This window comes from Bidens hawaiensis, unplaced genomic scaffold (genome assembly GCF_021521415.1).
Source record: "Bidens hawaiensis isolate Kalapana, Puna unplaced genomic scaffold, B.hawaiensis_p1.1 tig00032174_1, whole genome shotgun sequence".
Classification (NCBI taxonomy): domain Eukaryota; kingdom Viridiplantae; phylum Streptophyta; class Magnoliopsida; order Asterales; family Asteraceae; genus Bidens; species Bidens hawaiensis.
In genome coordinates this window covers 93,575-112,055 of record NW_027495476.1, presented here as the reverse complement: position 1 = coordinate 112,055, position 18,481 = coordinate 93,575, and the positions used below count along the sequence as shown (strand labels likewise).

At 36.2% G+C, this 18,481-nt stretch overlaps 2 protein-coding genes and 1 pseudogene across 2 annotated transcripts; 2 read left to right on the top strand and 1 right to left on the bottom strand.

Annotated features, from left to right (window-relative positions):
* The first annotated feature begins 1,111 nt into the window (after nucleotides 1–1,111).
* On the top strand, nucleotides 1,112–11,503 carry LOC143583224 (putative ABC transporter C family member 15). The gene is made up of 11 exons (XM_077065591.1): nucleotides 1,112–1,224; nucleotides 4,894–7,232; nucleotides 7,447–7,533; nucleotides 7,603–8,235; nucleotides 8,558–8,722; nucleotides 8,800–9,094; nucleotides 9,332–9,546; nucleotides 9,682–9,987; nucleotides 10,642–10,705; nucleotides 10,799–11,038; nucleotides 11,330–11,503. Exons 1-11 carry the CDS (start codon nucleotides 1,200–1,202, stop codon nucleotides 11,437–11,439), a joined length of 4,479 nt encoding a protein of 1,492 aa, XP_076921706.1. The 5' UTR covers nucleotides 1,112–1,199; the 3' UTR covers nucleotides 11,440–11,503.
* A 2,479-nt stretch (nucleotides 11,504–13,982) lies between these two features.
* LOC143583225 (putative carboxylesterase 6) lies at nucleotides 13,983–15,147 on the top strand (annotated as a pseudogene).
* Nucleotides 14,772–17,236, bottom strand: LOC143583226 (protein BUNDLE SHEATH DEFECTIVE 2, chloroplastic-like). The gene is made up of 5 exons (XM_077065592.1): nucleotides 17,077–17,236; nucleotides 16,933–16,983; nucleotides 16,758–16,827; nucleotides 16,065–16,161; nucleotides 14,772–15,369 (listed from the first exon to the last, which is right to left on the bottom strand). The coding sequence occupies exons 1-5, from the start codon at nucleotides 17,158–17,160 to the stop codon at nucleotides 15,291–15,293; spliced, it is 381 nt and encodes a 126-aa protein (XP_076921707.1). The 5' UTR covers nucleotides 17,161–17,236; the 3' UTR covers nucleotides 14,772–15,290.
* Nucleotides 17,237–18,481: the final 1,245 nt, after the last annotated feature.

Sequence of the window (18,481 nt, the reverse complement as noted above, 5' to 3'; positions counted from 1 at the left end):
TGATTCTCACGCCGGAGGGTGGTCACAAGGAGGAACCCCCCCCTTCTCAGTGACGAGCTCACGGTGTCTGTTTTGCAGGTTATCAGAAGAACCATCTTCCAAGGGTCTAACCCCTCGTGGGAAACAGCTATCCAACCCCCAGGTTACCAGTAATCTGTCCGAGGTCCGGTTAGTGTTTCTTCACTATTATAGTGTTTAAGATTGAGATGATAACAATAATGTAAATAACGTGAAGTAACAAATTAATCAGGTAATGAAACATAACATATTCTTCATTTTCTTAAACCTATTCTTTTTTGTGTTTAAAGTTAGTTACATTAGTTTTACGCATGTCATTAATTTCTAAAGAAAGCATTGTACAATAAGAACATGAATTTTATTAGCATTTACCTCATAAACATATTTTTAATAAAATAACATGCATCATGTTTACAACTTCTCGTAAAAACAACTACAACAAGTAAAACGGTGTGAAAAACCGTTTTTAATTATTACCAAAATGTAAACGTTTCGCGTCCTCAATCCTACTCCTGAAATAAATATTTTTATATATTAAAAATCTACAATGTTTATACTAATGAATTGAAACTATACTTAGTCTAAAATCTAAATGTCGTTTCAGTTAATCAAGCAAGACTTAAGAATGAAGATGTAATATGAAGTAATTAATAAAACCTGCAGGCAGGAACAATGAGAAAGACAAACTTGTCGTTCTATTTTTCTCTATATATGTAGGGGTGGCGCCATCTCATTCTCAAACGTAGTTTATTCTCTTTCTGATATTTTATGAGAAAAAAACATTTCTTCCAGCGTGACGTGACATGCAATGTCTATTCGAGAAAATGACCCGCACTCAAATTTTATCATAACTTTATTCATGAGAAAACAAAGTGTACGTGTATAGACACGATATATAGTACATTTTACAAAGCACTTTGATGAAATTAAAAAAATAAGAAAAAAAGCGTTCCTTTCAATCTTTATCTTTTAAAAAAGATTTTCTTTTTTACTTTCCAGATCTCACTTCTCTTAAAAAAAGTGGTAACTTAGACAATATACGTATATCCTTATTTGTATATATAGGATCACTAACAAACGTTATATATATATATATATATTCAGAACCTCTATTATGGTTAGAAATTAGTTCGTGTTGAAGAAGAGCCGATCGAGGATTCAGATTCTTTCAGGCAATTAACATGCTCATCTCCAGAATCATGACAGGTTGGTTCCTTTTCATCTTGTGGAATCTTGTTTCTTTTTCTTCTAAAGGCTTTTAACCATCGTGTCATATATTCATTCCTGTATCTAACAAGTTTTGGGATGATATATATATGCTTCGTATAAAGTATATATCATCCCAAAGACCCATGAAATGAATAATGGTCCGCTAAAAGTTAGCAAACTACTTGTATTAACTGAAGCTAGGGAAGATGACATAACTGACCCAAACTTCAAACGAACAACTGCTGCTACAAGTGAAGTTAATTATGAGGTCCGTAGACGGTTTAGCTCATATGTTGAACATAAACTCCCTCAATTTGAGTTCCGGTATTTTTTTCGAATTTTAGCGTCTTTCGATTCTTTACTAAATATTTTTTTTGAACGCGTAAAATTTACACGTTTATTTATGTGGCTAGTTTTAGTATTTAGTTTCAAGCTTGTAACAAAATTTGACAAATATAAAACCCTTATGTAACGACAACTCATATAATTGTAATATTTAGCTTTATATATGTCAATATTTTTCATTAAATTCCTTGTTTTTTTCCTCTTGTTTTCGCTATGCATCATATAAAGCATAAACTGCAACAGTGAAATGATTGGTTTTCTTGTAAGCACAAACGATAAAGAACTTGTATAACATTAATTGATCTAGAGTAGAACTCTTAAGTTTTTCATATCCTTATCTCGTTCGCAACTTAAAATTCTCACAAGTCTTCAAGCCTTATGAAGGGTGCAATAAGGTATCTGTAAGACTAAGTACTGTTACTGTAGTTGTAGTGGACGGCATTCACTAAGGGCTATGTCGCTGTCACATAAGTATAAGGACGTTCACTAGCTAATCGTCACACAGTGGTTCAAATGAAAATACAATTATTATTAAAACTTGTTTTTTTTTTAAATGAGAGTGAGGTATTTTGATTGGCTAGATCTGTAGTTGGTCCCTCCACTTAAAGCCCAAGAGTGCTAATCCTTGTTTAGCGTCTTCTACTTTGAGTCGTGTAACGGTTTAATCGGTAATATGACAGGGAGTGGTGTCCCACCACATTCCACTTCACTTGATCTGATAAAATAATTGTATATATATATTACATGACCATATCAAGATGTATACCAAAAGGAAATCAATTGTTGAATGGAACATACTTATAAGAAAACAAAGACTCGACAAGAGTATAGAGGGACGCGTGCACAATTTGCATCATTTTAATTTGCTTAGGTGTTGTGGATCTTGTATATATATTGTATGGTGGAAGATTGTTATAAATTTTTTATTATGTTTCAATTTATATTATTTTGATCATTTTTTAAGTATATTAAGAGCACTACAATAAGGGTGGGCGGGGCACCCTTAGGTTAGGTACAGCTACACCAGAGCTGAGCTGTGACACTGCCACCACCTTTTTGGGTAGCACTTGCGGGTATCAATCAACGAAGGAAACTGGTCATTGTGCGTGGAGAGGAGACAGAGTTGAAAGCCAGGTTCACGGGTATTGCGTCGACGGTTGATATGGGTTCCCACGAGTTTGGTGAGTTGTCCAGCGGTGATTTGGAGATAACCGGTTCCGAGGGACATATATGTTATAACATAGTTCTTAACATTTAACTAACTAGTGTTTTACCCGGCGTCGGGACGGGTCGGTAAAACTCGGGCGGTCAAGTGTTTGGGTGGTAAGTCGACGTGAATTCGGTCGGTTTAGTTACATGCGTTGTTGTACTAGAACTATAACCAAAAATAAATAAATAAATAAATTTATAAAAATTAAGGTGCACCAATAGGGTGGCCTCGACGGTAAAACGCAAGCATTGGTAAAACCCAACCGATGTTGTTCCCCGGCGTTGAGGTGGTGAGCTTATACAAATTTGGCCGATTTTTGTCATGTTATGGTACTAGAAATAAAACAAAAAGAAAAAAAAAACAAAATCGACAATCGGTCGGTTTTTGCTACGATACTGAAAGTAAAACAAAAATGTGGTCAACCTACACGAATTTGGTCAGTTTCCGTCACGTTCGTTACGGTACTAGAACTAAAAAATCAAAGAAAAATAAAACAAAAACAAAATTGACATTCGATCGGCTTTCGTTACATTCGTTATGGACGTAAAACCTTAACGTTGATAAAACCCGAGCTTTGTCGATCTTGGGCGTTGCGGCACTGAGTCGACACTATTTCAGTCGGTTACGGTTAGGATTATTACGATACCAAAACTACAACATAAAAGTCATAAAAGCCGTCATTGGTAAAACCCGAGTGTTGACGGGTCCATGAGTTATGAAGACCATTCGACACAAATAAGCGTTTAAATTAAAATAATGCAAAAAAGTAGATGCCGCCAAGTGGATCAATGAGGTCACTTGCGGCACCAAGCTTCTAGTTTATTATAATAACTAGATTTTCATCCCGGCGCATTGCGTCGGGGCAGCTGGCAAAACCCATACGTTGAAACTCGGGCGTTGGTAAAACCCGAACGTTACAACTATGAGTCGACACGAATTCGGTCAGGTATCGGCTGCGGTTCGCAACAATATAGACACCATTGGTAATATTTGAGGGTTAAAAAACCAAAATATTAATTCGTCAAATTAAAATATAAAAGTATTAACATATAAAAAACAAAATATTTAAGACGATGCTTAGTTGGTTGGCAAACCCAGGCGGTGGTAAAACAAAAGCGTTGTCGGTCCCGAGCATTGAGGCGGGAACTTGACACGAATTTGGTCGGTTTTGATTACGTACCTTATTGTACCGGAACTAAAACACGAAAAAATAAAAAAACTTGAAATGGACCAACGGCCAATTTGGTGGGGGTGGGGGGGGGGGAGTCGATAACGTTGTCGGTCATGGGCTTTAAATAAAGCCGCGAGAATGCGTGAACTCGACTGGTTTCTTTCAGGTTTGTTATGGAACCGGAACTAAAAAAATTGACGCTTGATTAGTTTCCAATACGTTTATTGTGGTAATTAAACAAAAAAAATACAAAATTTACCGATCAATACGGTGCCCGCCAAGTGACCCAATAAGCCACTTGCGGGCACCAAACTTGTAAATTATAATAATAATAATAATAATAATAATTTATTTTATTATGAAATCAAAGTAGCTAGTACCTCTTGTGAAATTTGCAACTGTGTTCAAATTTTCTCAAACTTTTATCTCGAATATACATCAAATTGTCATGCCATAACTCTTCAATGCACACCATTTGAAACTTGAGAGAAAATTTGGGACCAACTGAGTCACTCTTAGAATCAAAAACTTCATACAGATAATTTATAAATATTGATGAGTGCACGATCAACTAATGCTGTTTTGTTCACCGGCCAACAAGATATCATACAGATTTCAGGTTGTGTAAAATATTGTTGAACATACATTTGGAGTTCCATTTAAGTGTAAATCAACTAGATGTTTCGGTAAATAGTGAAGTACCTCTACTCTAAGTTCTCATATATCCAACATTTAGTTCATTACAGCAACAGTCAAAATGCTAAAGGTCAGAACATTGGCACGTTTGTATCATCAATCTGCTATTAAAACAAGATTATTTATTTGTATTATATGTAATAAGATAGAGCTACCAAAAAATGTTTTCCTAGTATGAAGGTGTTGAAATATAAAATTATTGTTTTTGGTCTAAATAGTCAAATATTGTAATGGTGAATAACAGGTTTGAAGCTGTTTGATTATTGGGAACCATGGCTGCAGCCAAGCTCACGCTGCTTGTGGGAGAGTGCCAGCATTATACTCCAACTTGGGTTCTTTGCGGTCTTGTTAATCAGCTTTGTTATGAGGCTCATCAAGTCATGGTCCAATCACGAAACAAAGATCAAGAGCCGAGAAACTTACCCAAGCAACTTGAACATAGGCCTCTCTTACAAACTAAGCCTAGCTTGCTCCATTCTATTACTCGGTACACATATTATGATTCCTCTAACACTGAAAACTGGAAACCAAGATCATTGCAAACTAGAGTTTCCGATATTATCCTCAGAAATCATGCAAATTGTATCTTGGGTTATGACCTTGATTGCACTATACATGATTCTAAAACACAAGATTGTTGATTTCCCATGGATTCTAAGAACCTGGTGGCTATGCACTTTCTTGTTAACGGCTTCTCGTTTTACTCTAGATGTATATATTCTGTTTTCTCATCATTATCAGCCCAGACTACCGGAATTCATACACTTTATCGAAATTCTAGCCTCAACTCTCTTGTTGTTTCTTGCGTTAAGAGGAAGAACCGGCTTTGCTCTAGGTGATCCAACTCCCCTCACTGAACCATTTCTAGATAGAGACCCAAACCCGAAACAACATTTGGAATCAAAAAGAGAGTGCCCTTATGGAAAAGCGTCCTTTTTTCAACTCGTGACATTTTCTTGGCTTAACCCATTGTTCGTTGCTGGAAATAAAAAACCACTAGACCAAGATGAGGTACCGTACATTGACACAATTGATTCCGGTCTTTTTACATCAGAATACTTTGATGAATGCTTGAAGCAAGTTGGGACAGAACACCTTTCTATCTACCAAGCAATTTATATTTTCACAAGAAAGAAAATAGCAATCAATGCCCTTTTCGCCATTACAAGTTCTGCAGCAGCATATGTTGGGCCATTACTTATAAATGATTTAGTGAGTTTTCTGAGCGAAAAGAAAACCAGAAGTTTAACTGGTGGGTATCTTATTGCAGCCGGGTTCTTGAGTGCTAAATTTATCGAGACACTAACGCAACGACAATGGATCTTTGGTGCTCGCCAACTCGGGCTCAGACTCCGGGCTGCTCTAATATCTCACATATACAAAAAAGGACTGGTTTTATCTAGCCGTTCATGCCAAGCACACACGAGTGGAGAGATAATCAACATTATGAGTGTTGACATCCAGCGAATAACAGATTTCATGTGGTACATTAACACATGTTTTATGTTACCTATTCAAATCTCATCAGCAATGTTTATTCTTTACATAAATCTTGGGATGGGTTCGTTTGTTGGGCTCGCAGCTATGATCATATTAATGTCCGGGAATATACCTTTGACAAGAGCTCAAAAATGGTATCAATCGAAGATAATGGAGGCCAAGGATGCACGAATGAAGTCGACTTCAGAAGTATTAAGGAACATCAAGACACTGAAACTTCAAGCGTGGGACACACATTATCTCAAGAAACTCCAAGGTTTCAGGAAAGCGGAGTACGATTGGCTATGGAAATCACTTAAACTCAACGCGGCTGGGGCTTTTATTTTCTGGGGTGCACCAAGTTTCATATCGGTGCTGACTTTTGGAGGGTGTGTTCTGATGGGTATCCCACTCACAGCTGGAAGGGTTCTTTCAGCTTTAGCTACATTTAGAATGTTACAAGACCCTATATTTAATCTCCCAGATTTGCTCAATGTAATTGCACAAGGGAAGGTGTCCGCAGATCGTGTGGCTTCATACCTCCAAGAAGAAGAGATTCAATCCGATACCGTCGAGTATGTTTCAAAAAATCTTACAGAGTTTGATGTGAAGATTGAAAACGGAAGATTCAGCTGGGACCCGGATTCAAGAAATCCAAATCTTGATCAAATTCAGCTTCAAGTCAAAAGGGGAATGAAGGTAGCCATTTGCGGAACCGTTGGGTCTGGAAAATCTAGTTTGCTGTCGTGTATACTTGGTGAGATGCCTAAGTTATCTGGAACGGTGAAGATAAGTGGTTCGAAGGCTTACGTTCCCCAGTCTGCGTGGATCTTGACGGGGAACATTAGAGAGAATATATTGTTTGGGAAGGCTTATGATAAAACAAGGTACGAGAATACAATCAAAGCGTGTGCGTTGAGTAAAGATTTTGAGCTTTTTTCCACTAGAGACTTGACAGAAATTGGGGAAAGAGGGATAAACATGAGTGGAGGCCAAAAGCAAAGGATTCAGATTGCGCGTGCAGTGTATGATGATGCTGATATATATCTGCTTGATGATCCATTCAGTGCTGTGGATGCTCACACAGGAACTAAACTCTTTCAGGTTTGTATATTCCTTCAGTCTTCTAATTTTTGAAACTGAACCAGATAAGTTCTATTGTTAGACAGAAATTAGATTTATTGTACACAACTGTGGATTTGGCTTATAGTAATTAATACTGAAGCATACCTTCTAGATGCAAAACTTGTCCTTTATATATTTTCATCTTGTTTAAACAAAAAATCAAGATTACATCTAAGTTACAAGGCTTATGCAGAAATGTCTGCTCGGGATGCTCACGGAGAAGACGGTGTTGTACGTTACACACCAGGTTGAGTTTCTTCCGGCTGCGGACCTCATTCTGGTAAGCTGAAAAAATACCTTTCAAACATCGTTCTGATTTCTGAACTATCTAACGATAAACTCAAAATAGGTAATGCAAAATGGACGCATTGCTCAATCCGGAACTTTTAAAGAACTTCTGAGTCAAAACATAGGATTTGAAGTTTTGGTTGGCGCTCATGACCAAGCACTAGAAGCGGTACAAGCAGTGGAGAGTTTAAGTAGGGAAACCGAACAAACTGGAGACGAAGAATCAACTTTGATCACAGAACTCACACAAACCAGGCAGGATTCAGATCACAATCTATGTGTAGACATGCCAAAGAAGGAAGGGAAATTGATTCATGAAGAAGAAAGAGAAAAAGGAAGCATAGGAAAAGAAGTTTACTGGGCATACTTGACTTTAGCTAAAGGCGGTGTTCTGGTCCCCTTCATACTCTTGGCTCAATCTTCATTCCAGCTTTTACAAATTGCTAGTAATTACTGGATGGCATTGGCCTGTCCTGCCGATTCAACTGAAATAGTGAACGGAATGGGGTTTATTTTACTTGTTTATACACTTTTGGCAGTTGGTAGTGCATTTTGCATATTGCTTAGAGCCTCACTTGTAGCGATAGCGGGCCTTCTAACTTCAGAAAAGCTTTTCAATAACATGCTTAATAGTGTTTTCCGTGCACCCATGGCCTTCTTTGACTCAACCCCAACCGGAAGAATCTTGAACCGGGTGAGTACTGACTACAAGCTAGAATTTTTTTATTATCAAAACTTACTTTTTTTTCATATATTAAATAAAAGAATCCAATTACAATAAAGAGGTAGATAAGCGGGCAACAAGCCACCCCCTAGAAATTAATTCTATACCTTTTTGAACACTCATATTTCATTCAACACTTAGATAACCACGGTTAAAATGGTAGATTTCTGTGACTGATATTGTTCACTAAACAGTCATCTTTTAATTAGAAACCAAGTCCAGACAGAAATCTGATTTATTTAGAAGTCAATACCATATTGTATTTTTAACAGACTAACATGTAAATGCGCAGGCGTCAACAGATCAAAGTGTGATAGATTTAGAGATGGCAAACCGAATAGGATGGTGTGCGTTTTCAACGATTCAGCTTCTTGGAACAATGGCAGTCATGTCACAGGTAGCATGGGAAGTATTTGCCATCCTTATTCCGGTAACAGGCGTCTGCATATGGTACCAAGTAAGAACTTTTATTCAAGATTGAGCATTGATGATCATAAAGACCTTTTTATCCATCATATTTTCTCATTTTCTCAGAGATATTACTTACCAACTGCAAGAGAATTGGCACGGTTAGCAGGTATAGAAAGATCTCCTATTCTTCACCACTTTGCAGAATCGCTCACGGGTGCGGCAACAATCCGTGCTTTCAGACAACAAAACCGGTTTATTGAGAGAAATCTTTGTCTGATTGACAATCACTCTAGACCATGGTTTCATAATGTGGCAGCAATCGAGTGGCTTTGTTTTAGGCTGAATCAGTTGTCAAATTTTGTGTTTGCATTTTCGTTGGTTCTACTTGTAACTCTTCCTGATGGAATCATTGATCCAAGTGAGTTCACAAATTCTAAAACCAGATTAAGAATGTATATAATATTATATTTGAAATAACATATTCTTGAAAGAATTAATACACTTTACAAAGTGGGAGACTAATGTATATTATATTTGTAATAACATAATCTTGAAAGAATTAAAACCCTTCACAAAATGGGATTAAGAATGATCTATTTAAGCTTAATAACCGATAATAGTTAATTGTGATGTCTTTTCGTATTTGTTTTGCCAGGCATTGCAGGACTGGCAGTAACTTATGGCATAAATTTGAATGTCCAACAAGCTTCAGTTATATGGAATATATGCAATGCAGAAAACAAAATGATTTCGGTGGAAAGAGTGTTGCAGTACTCGAAACTTACTAGTGAGGCGCCTTTGGTGATTGAAGATTCTCGGCCTCCTAAAGAATGGCCAGAAATTGGAACCATTTCCTTTACAAATTTGCAGGTTAACTTAAAAATCAAGAAAAATAAAACAAGCATGAACAAAATCTAGAGGTTTAGGGTGGGTCAAACGGGACACTTCTGGTCAGATTGGGTTGGGTTAACACGCATTCTTTCTGATGAAGTTTTTTGGTTGCAGATTCGATATGCAGATCATCTACCATCTGTCCTGAAAAATATTACCTGCACATTTCCAGGTAAAAAGAAAGTTGGAGTTGTTGGTAGAACCGGAAGTGGAAAGTCTACACTCATACAAGCCATATTTAGAGTTGTAGAACCTACACAAGGATTTATCACAATAGACGGTGTAGATATATGCAAAATAGGCCTCCATGATTTAAGATCAAGACTCAGCGTCATTCCTCAAGATCCAGCCATGTTTGAAGGAACGGTTAGAGGAAATCTCGACCCTCTAAACCAATATCCCGATGCAGAAATCTGGGAGGTAATATATTCTCTGTTTATTGGTTTTAAACACGAGGAATAATTTGTTAAAAACTTGCAAGATAAAAACCAATAGCCCTTTGTAAAGACACAAAAAAAAAATTGAAAACCGGCAAGTACTCTTTAACTCCTTTCTAGTCCATCCATATCTTAACCTAAATCGGAATCATACTCGATCGCAAACGATAAAATTAGCGTAACTAGTTGTGCTTCAAATTTTTCGTCTGAACGTGAATGATGTTTTTTCACCAACAAGAGCTTCTTATAATGTTTTGTGAATTTAGGTGAGGGTATTTGATTTAGTTTTGAAGGATCATCAAACACATGTTCAACATTCTTGCATCGTAGCTTAGACTTGATGTTAAAAATTAATTCAAATAACTAGTCGTTGGAAGGTTTAGTTGAGTCATTAGTGGATCAAGATATAAGTATGAGTCTTAAAGAATTAGTTCCATCGTAATCCTATGTTGTAAGTCGGATTTTCGTTTTTTTCTCTTTTAATTGTTCCTTTTATAAGTAGTAGTAGTAGATCTTTATAAGTAGTAGTAGATCATTAAATATTAATACTCATCTTCCAACATATGTTACACCATTTCATGTTATTATTCATTTTACTCAATCATCAATTACTTCAAGTAAGAACATGTTATTTCAGGCTCTGGACAAATGTCAACTTGGAGATGTAGTTCGTGAGAAGGACGAGAAACTAGAATATTTGGGTGAGATTTTATTCATATTTTTACGCTTCCGGATCAAGTATATTTATAGGAGAATACAGTTAGAGAAAATACTAATTGACGTGATATCTGCAGTGGTTGAGGGGGGAGAAAACTGGAGTGTTGGACAGAGGCAATTGTTTTGTCTTGGTAGAGCATTACTTAAAAAAAGCAGCATTCTTGTTCTTGATGAAGCAACTGCGTCAATTGATTCCGCAACAGACGGAATTTTACAAAAGATTATAGCTCAAGAGTTTAGTGAAAGAAGTATCGTTACAATAGCGCACAGAATCCACACAGTTATAGATAGTGATCTTGTCTTGGTGCTTAGTGATGGTAAGTATATATGATCGATCTCTTACTCTTTTGTCATGAGGTTTTGAATTTTAAACTTAATTAAGTAGCATGAGCATATATATATATATATATATATATATATATATATATATATATCTGGATTTTGAACAAATAATTCGAAAGTATTAAACCCCAATAAATGTTTCTAAATAGGGTAACATTTAGATTTTTTCTCTCTTTATTTAGTTTGGAAGGTCTTGGATTTATCTCTAAAGGATGGAACTGAATAAAAACACTGATCGACCTACCTAAATGTGATCGTTAAAACAGGAAAAATTGCAGAGTATGACACACCTGGAAGGCTATTGGAAAGCGAAAACTCATTCTTCTCAAGACTCATAAAGGAGTACTCTATGAGATCAAATTTAAACAAACAGTGAACAAGCTAAAAGCAGTTATACAACAAACTAAGAGGATTATTTGGACCCGGAAGCTAACATATCTGAGTTGTGTTGTAAATGAAGATCATATGTTTCTATTTATCACCTATTGAAATTGAAATGAGAACATATTTGTATTAACTTAATTTTAATTTTAATGAATAATAAATTAGTCACATTTATAAAGTCGTAAAAGCTTATCATGTCAACCATTCATCGTCATATATCCTAGCTCCTTATTTTACCATCTCACATACATATATAGCTAGCTGACTTTTGACATCAATGTACGTACCCAACTATTTTGTTTTACAAGAGACCCTACTTTTTTTTGTTTTGTTTTTTTTTTTTTTTTTTGCATCTGTCACATTTGTGCTATACAAAAAGAAAACCAAGTACACATTGAAAATGAGTGATTTAGACTAGCTAGAAGTTGGTAATTCAGAAGCAATTCACACGAGATGAACTGATGTTGAATGAGAATAAGAGCAAGAGTAACACAGTATTTTGATTGATAATGAATGTACACTGAATTACATACAATCGAAACGACAGATGCAGCGTGTATGACTACCCTGTATATACAATGTGAATCAAACAATGCACCAATTGAGGGTGTTATATATGTTAACCGGTTACAGGTATATAGGCATTACTAGTAGATATCAGGGTCCAGTAATAAAACCAAAGTGACAATATATATCGGCCTATTGTGTCCGATAACATCATAATCGTTGCCAGGTTCTATGAGTGTATTCAAAAACGTTTAATAGGCCCGGACAAATCATTAACACCAAGCCCATTTGGTCACAACTGGTCTCCATCTTTTCAACTTGATGTAATCTCATTGTCATCTTGTAAACTTGGGACTTCGTTCCCAGGATGGCTGAAAACTCAAACGAATTTCTCATTGCTTGATATCTCTGATGCTGGAATCAATAATGCACTCCCGAGTTGCTTGATATCTCTTCGTTACTTAAATCTCTCCTCGAACCAGATGCATGGCACGGTTCTAGATTTGATGGCTGGTGAACAAATTTTGATTGATATGAGCTCGAATAAGTTCTCGGGTAATTTACCAATGTTTCCTCCAGATACGATTTCATTAATTCTAAATGATAATATGTTCTCTGGGCCGATTTCTTCCTTGTGTAACCTGACTACTTTAAAGCAGCTCGATCTTTTCAATAACAGACTGTCGGGGAAGCTTCCGAACTGCTGGAATAACTTTGACAGTTTATTCATTCTTAATCTGGAAAACAATAAATTTACCGGGACACTTCCTGATTCAATGGGAGCACTACAATTTGTTCGTATGATGAGCATGTGTGGCAATAACTTGACAGGAGTGATTCCGATGTCCTTAAGAAACTGCATCGAGTTGCAGCTACTCGATCTTGGAGAAAACCAACTTTCTGGTACATTACAGTTATTATTATTTAATTTATATTTATCTTTATGAAAACTTCTTTTTATTTTATCATTACCATTAGCAGTTTGTTGACTTTATTCTGTTCATAGAAAATAATATCCACCTGCAATACAGGTTTTCATTTCCTTTAGGTACGATGCCCGAATGGATTGGTGAAAGCTTGTCGACGTTGCTTGTTCTAAGCTTACCATCGAACCGGTTTCATGGGACCATTCCTATAGCTTATGTAAACTCAACAAGATTCAAATTTTGGACCTCTCGGTTAATAGTATCTCAGGAAACCATACCAAAGAGTTTCAACAACTTGTCGGAAATGACTATGAGGGAAAAAGGGACACCGGGCGCGAGTATTGAGTTCAATGCAGTAGGATTGGAACGAACCGGCTAACTTCTCGATCCCGATATGTGTTTAAAGCATTACTACAATGGAAAGGAAGGCAATCAGAGTACCAAAAGACATTGGGTCTGGTCATTAGCCTTGATCTTTCTGGCAATAGCCTAACCGGTGAAATCCCAGATCAAATCACGAGTCTTCAGGCTCTCATTGCCTTGAATCTTTCAAAAAACAGCTTAACCGGCCCGATTCCCGAAGACATTGGTCTCTTAACACGGTTGGATTTTCTTGATCTATCGAGAAACGATCTAGTTGGTGCAATCCCATCAAGCCTTTCACAGTTGAGCAATCTCGGGGTGTTGGATTTATCTTTCAAAAACTTGTCAGGAAGAATCCCGAAGAGCGCACAGTTACAGAGCTTTAACGTGTCATCATATACGGGGAATCCTGCACGTTCCGTTACCCAACAGATGTCCTGGTGACAAGCCACGATCAGGAAGACAAGAAGAAGTTGCAGAAGAAGAAGATGATGAGGAAAAGTTGATAAGTAGAGGATTCTATCTTAGCATTGTGGTTGGTTTTGGGTTTTTTTGTGGCTCATTGATCCTCATAGATTCATGGAGACATGAATTTTTTTAACATTGTGAGAGACCAGGTTCTTCTGCAAGTTGAGTTAACTTCGTCTCGGCTCCGGAGGCGAACACCTACTTAGCTGTTGGAATGTTTTCTTGATACACTTGTATTATACAAAATAGTGGTACAGTACACCAAGTATACATATACAAGAAATTATTGTACTAAAGAAGCTGAAATAAACCCGCAATTAATTTAAGGAAGAAAAAAGATACATCTTTCATGTTTTAAGTTTTAAATTATATCACTTCTTTATTCCAAGAAATAAATATACTCTATTACAAAAGAACTCAATTAACATGATCAACCTACCTATTGAAATTACACTATATTTAAACCAAACGTTCAACACTCACCAGCCACAGCCACCACCACCACCATGGACACCACCGTAAACGAATCACCGGAGTTCATCAAAGTTCTCCCCGATGGTTCTGTAGAGCGGTTCACACCCTTAACGGCCCCAGCCTCCCTCGATCTGTACAACGGTTACATGTGCAAAGATGTGACCATAGACCCGTTAAAGGCAATAACTGCCCGAATTTTCATCCCGTCCACTGCTACTGCCACCACCACGATGTTACTGGTCTTGGTGTATTTCCACGGTGGAGGCTTTTGCATTGGCTCCACCACATGGCTAGGCTACCACCATTTCCTGGGAGACCTTTCTGCCACTACCGAAACCATCGTCCTATCTGTTGATTACCGCCTAGCCCCGGAAAATAGGCTCCCAATCGCATACGAAGACTGCTACGCTTCTCTTATTTGGTTAAGCCAGCAAAAACTGACAGACTCATGGCTCCAAAACGCAGATCTTTCTCGGGTTCTTCTCTCGGGGATAGTGCCGGAGGCAACATAGCTCACCATGTAGAGAGCAATTCGCGATAATGGATGTCCGGTTAGAATAGTTGGAGTAATGCCAATTCACCCTTACTTTGGTAGCGAGAAGCGGACTGAGTTAGAGATGTGTCAAGGGTCAACTGATGAGGTGAAGTCAAATGATATGTTTTGGAGGCTGAGCATACCCGAGGGCTTGAACAGAGACTATGATGGCTGCAACCTCGACCGGATGGATGTGTCTAAGTCCGAATGGATCCGGTTTCCAAATGTGCTTGTTTTCGTAGCAGAGTTGGATTTCTTGAAAGAAAGGGGAGTGGCGTATGCCGAGTTTTTGAAGAAAAAAGGTGTAAAGGAAGTGGAACTTATTGAGACAAAGAATGAAAAACATGTTTTTCATGTGTTTCACCCTGATTCTGAGTCGACTAGGTTGTTACAGAAGCAAATGAAAGAGTTCATACACCGCGTTTGAGTTGACTCATTACAAAAAAGGACATGGATCGAATCTTTTTCGGTTCGAAGAATAAATATATAAAGTGAAAGATGTAACTTATTTACATAATCAAGTTATATGACTTATGACTGAACTTTTTACATAGATACCTAATGATGAATCTAATTGTCAAAACCGCTCAAGAAACCACCTACAAAGCCGGCTCCATTGCAAGTTCCACATAGCATTTCTTGCCTTCCCCTGCAAAAAACACATAGCACAGGATCAGACCTAAAACAGCTACTTTTTTCGTGCTTTAAAAAAAATAATCTGTAACTGAAAAAATTGTCTGGTTCTATGATTAAGTGGACCAGACTGGACCATAACTTACTTTTAAAAAAGGGTCAATTTCATACATACTCCAAAAAATAAAAACTTGGAAAGTATCATATGTACCCACGCAAAAACAAAAAGTATCATACATGCCCTTTCAAAGTAGTTCAAACTTTTTTGTTTACCCATATTTGGCTTAAACCTTTTTTACCAATTTTTAAACTTGATTTCTTTTCCATATAGATAGATATAGGATCTGTGGAGCAATTACTTATAAGTACATTTAAAAACTTTTTATTTTTATTTTTACCCATAAACAATGGTTTCGCAAAATATTAGATTGTTTATCGTTCGATTATTAAACGATTATACTTGGTTCAATAATTTGATTCGAGTTCGATTATCTACTTTGAACATACAGAATCGTTCGATTATCATATGTCGAGTAAATAAAAGAGGAGAGGCGAAGGTTTGGTTCACTTTCTTATCATTGATGTTGATTAAATTACACGTAAAAGTAGGGTTTAAACAACTATTGAAAATTTTCAAGTTTGTAAGGGTATATGAAACGAATCCTTTAAAAGAAGACTAGAACCAAACTGAAATGAGGATGGAATTAGTACCCGCAAAGCCAACAGGAATCCCCAATCTTAAATTTTCCATTGAAGAAATCTTCAGAGTTAACACCACTGCCTTTGCATTGTGAACATTGAATCGTACCTGAAAACCAAACCAAATCTTAAATGAAATGTGTTCGTGGGTCAAACCTGCAAAATTCGACGCGAAGTTGAAAATTGTGTCATCCATATGAACCCAAACATCACATCAATTTTCATGGATGTCACAGACACAACACAAATTTTGAGGATTGTCACAAGCAATACCCGTTTAACCAAAAAAGTTTGTATGTCAATACTCTAAAATTACATTTTACAACAATAAAGTAAAATTGTGTATATTAAACAACTACGTTTAAAATATAAAATACAATCTGCATTTCTCTTTGTTTGGTGTGGAGCCGGGGGTCTCTCTGGAAGCAGCCTCTCTATCCTATCCTTAGGGATAGAGGTATCCCGCCATCCCCAGACCCTACTGGTAACTTTGCTATGAGTGTGATCTACCAGGTATGATTGATTGAATCCGGATTTTAAATTCTAAATTCTCACATAAAAAACTCAATCTGTTTAAGTTATAACATGAAATATATATATATATATATATATATATTTCAAAAATCAGTCATGTAAAACGATCAACCCGCCAAATTTAGTTTCAACCCAAAACTGAATCAAACTCGCGAATTTCAACAAACTTACCATTGCCATCACAATCTGTACATATGACACTCCTTTTTTTAGGCTTTGATTCCTTGTCATCTCCTGTAGCCTAAACAAGAAAGAAAATAAGTATACTCAACCATTTGCTTTAATATGCTCCAAAATTTCAATTTCCAACTTAATTAGAAAAGTAAGACAAATAGAAAGAGTTGACCTTAGGTTTCAAAATGTCAAATTTGACTGTTCTGCGATTGGGTTGAATGCCAATAAACACACATATGATGGAGATTAAACAGAAAGTGAATGTAGAGATAATTTGCAGCGGGTTTAAGGCTGCAAAGACAGATTAGTAATTACCTGGGTTGTACCTGTCCACAGGTATGGATATAAAATAAACACATGGAGAAGATAAAGCCATCGGCATTGGCATTGGCATTGGCATCACAGTTTGCTGTGGTTTAGGACTTTAGGTGTGGAGTGTATGGCTGCAAAACATCATGGAGATAAAGTTGGATGTGTTTTGCTTGTTTTTTTTTTTGCCAATAAGTGAGGTCAAATGGTTCCGGTCAAAATAGATGGGTTTAAAAAAGGTATCAATCACCAGCGGGTTCATTAAAAACCGTGTTCCGATCAAAATTGACTCGGATTGAAATGAGTCGTTTTTATCACATTAGGTGGGTATATTTTTATGTGGCTAGTGGCGGGTGGTGTCGGCAGGGCCGACTTTATAATACATATAAACACGGTTGCAAAAGTCGCTAGGTGGACCCTAAGCAGTCGAATGAGGAGTTGGGTGTACTCGGAGAGTACTCGGAATTGGTAAATATAAAAAATTTAATTTTGGATATTATACATATGTCAAATAGCATAAGTTTACTAGTATTTATAACAAAATAAGTTAATATCAATAACTAAAAAATTGGATATTATACATATGTCAAAATTGACCCAAGTTCAACTAAATATACTTAGTGTGTTTTTATATCAATATAAATGAGAGATATATATTTTTCAAACACTAAATTATTAAAATTTACTAATCATTAACTAAAAAAAGCGATATTGTTGTTTTAATATTATAGAAATATGAATTATGTTTTATTTTTTAAGTCAAAATCGGTCGAAGTTGACCGGTAAGACGTTTTTCTAGCTGAGGTTGGCTGCCTTTGATTGATTGTTAGTAACTAGGCAGAGTTAAAGAAACTTGTCTCGATGTCATACCTTGTAACGAGCAGGGTTGGCCATGTCATGGGGATGAGTGGTCGACGGCCATAGGCTCGGCTACCCGCTAGACCCGGATTTTTTTTAAATCATATGTATTTTTATGAAAAACAATATGCGTATTTAATTTAAATTCAATTACATAACAACTAACTTGGTTTAGTGTCAAAGAGGTATTGACTCCCAAGCAAAAGGTTGTGTGTTTCAGTCTCATTTAAAACATGTTTAAGCTTAATTTTATACATTATTTTTTTACACAATCTAAATCATAACCAAGGAATCCAATTTAAAAATTAAATTGTTTAAACCCAACGAATATTTTAACCTCCCATTTTAATCATCTTTTTTTTTTAATTAGAAAATATTTTTTTATTTGTTTTTACATTCAACGATAAAAAATTTTAACAAAAAATATTGTTGTTTATGTAATTATAAAAAAAATTAATATTTTTTTGTGTGTGTTTGTTTTATTTATTTTTTTTTGTAATTTTAATTTTTTATTCATATGATTTTTATCATTTTATTTTAATTCTATTTACTAG

Coding starts and splice junctions, on each gene's coding strand:
- LOC143583224 (XM_077065591.1), top strand. CDS start 1,200: ATGCTCATCTCCAGAATCATGACAG. Junction 1,225..4,893: donor CATCTCCAGAATCATGACAG/GTTGGTTCCTTT, acceptor GGTGAATAACAG/GTTTGAAGCTGTTTGATTAT. Junction 11,039..11,329: donor TGTCTTGGTGCTTAGTGATG/GTAAGTATATAT, acceptor TCGTTAAAACAG/GAAAAATTGCAGAGTATGAC.
- LOC143583226 (XM_077065592.1), bottom strand. CDS start 17,160: ATGCCAATGCCAATGCCAATGCCGATGGCTTTATCTTCTCCATGTGTT. Junction 16,984..17,076: donor CTGTGGACAGGTACAACCCA/GGTAATTACTAA, acceptor TGTGTGTTTATT/GGCATTCAACCCAATCGCAG. Junction 16,162..16,757: donor TACAGATTGTGATGGCAATG/GTAAGTTTGTTG, acceptor TTTGGTTTTCAG/GTACGATTCAATGTTCACAA.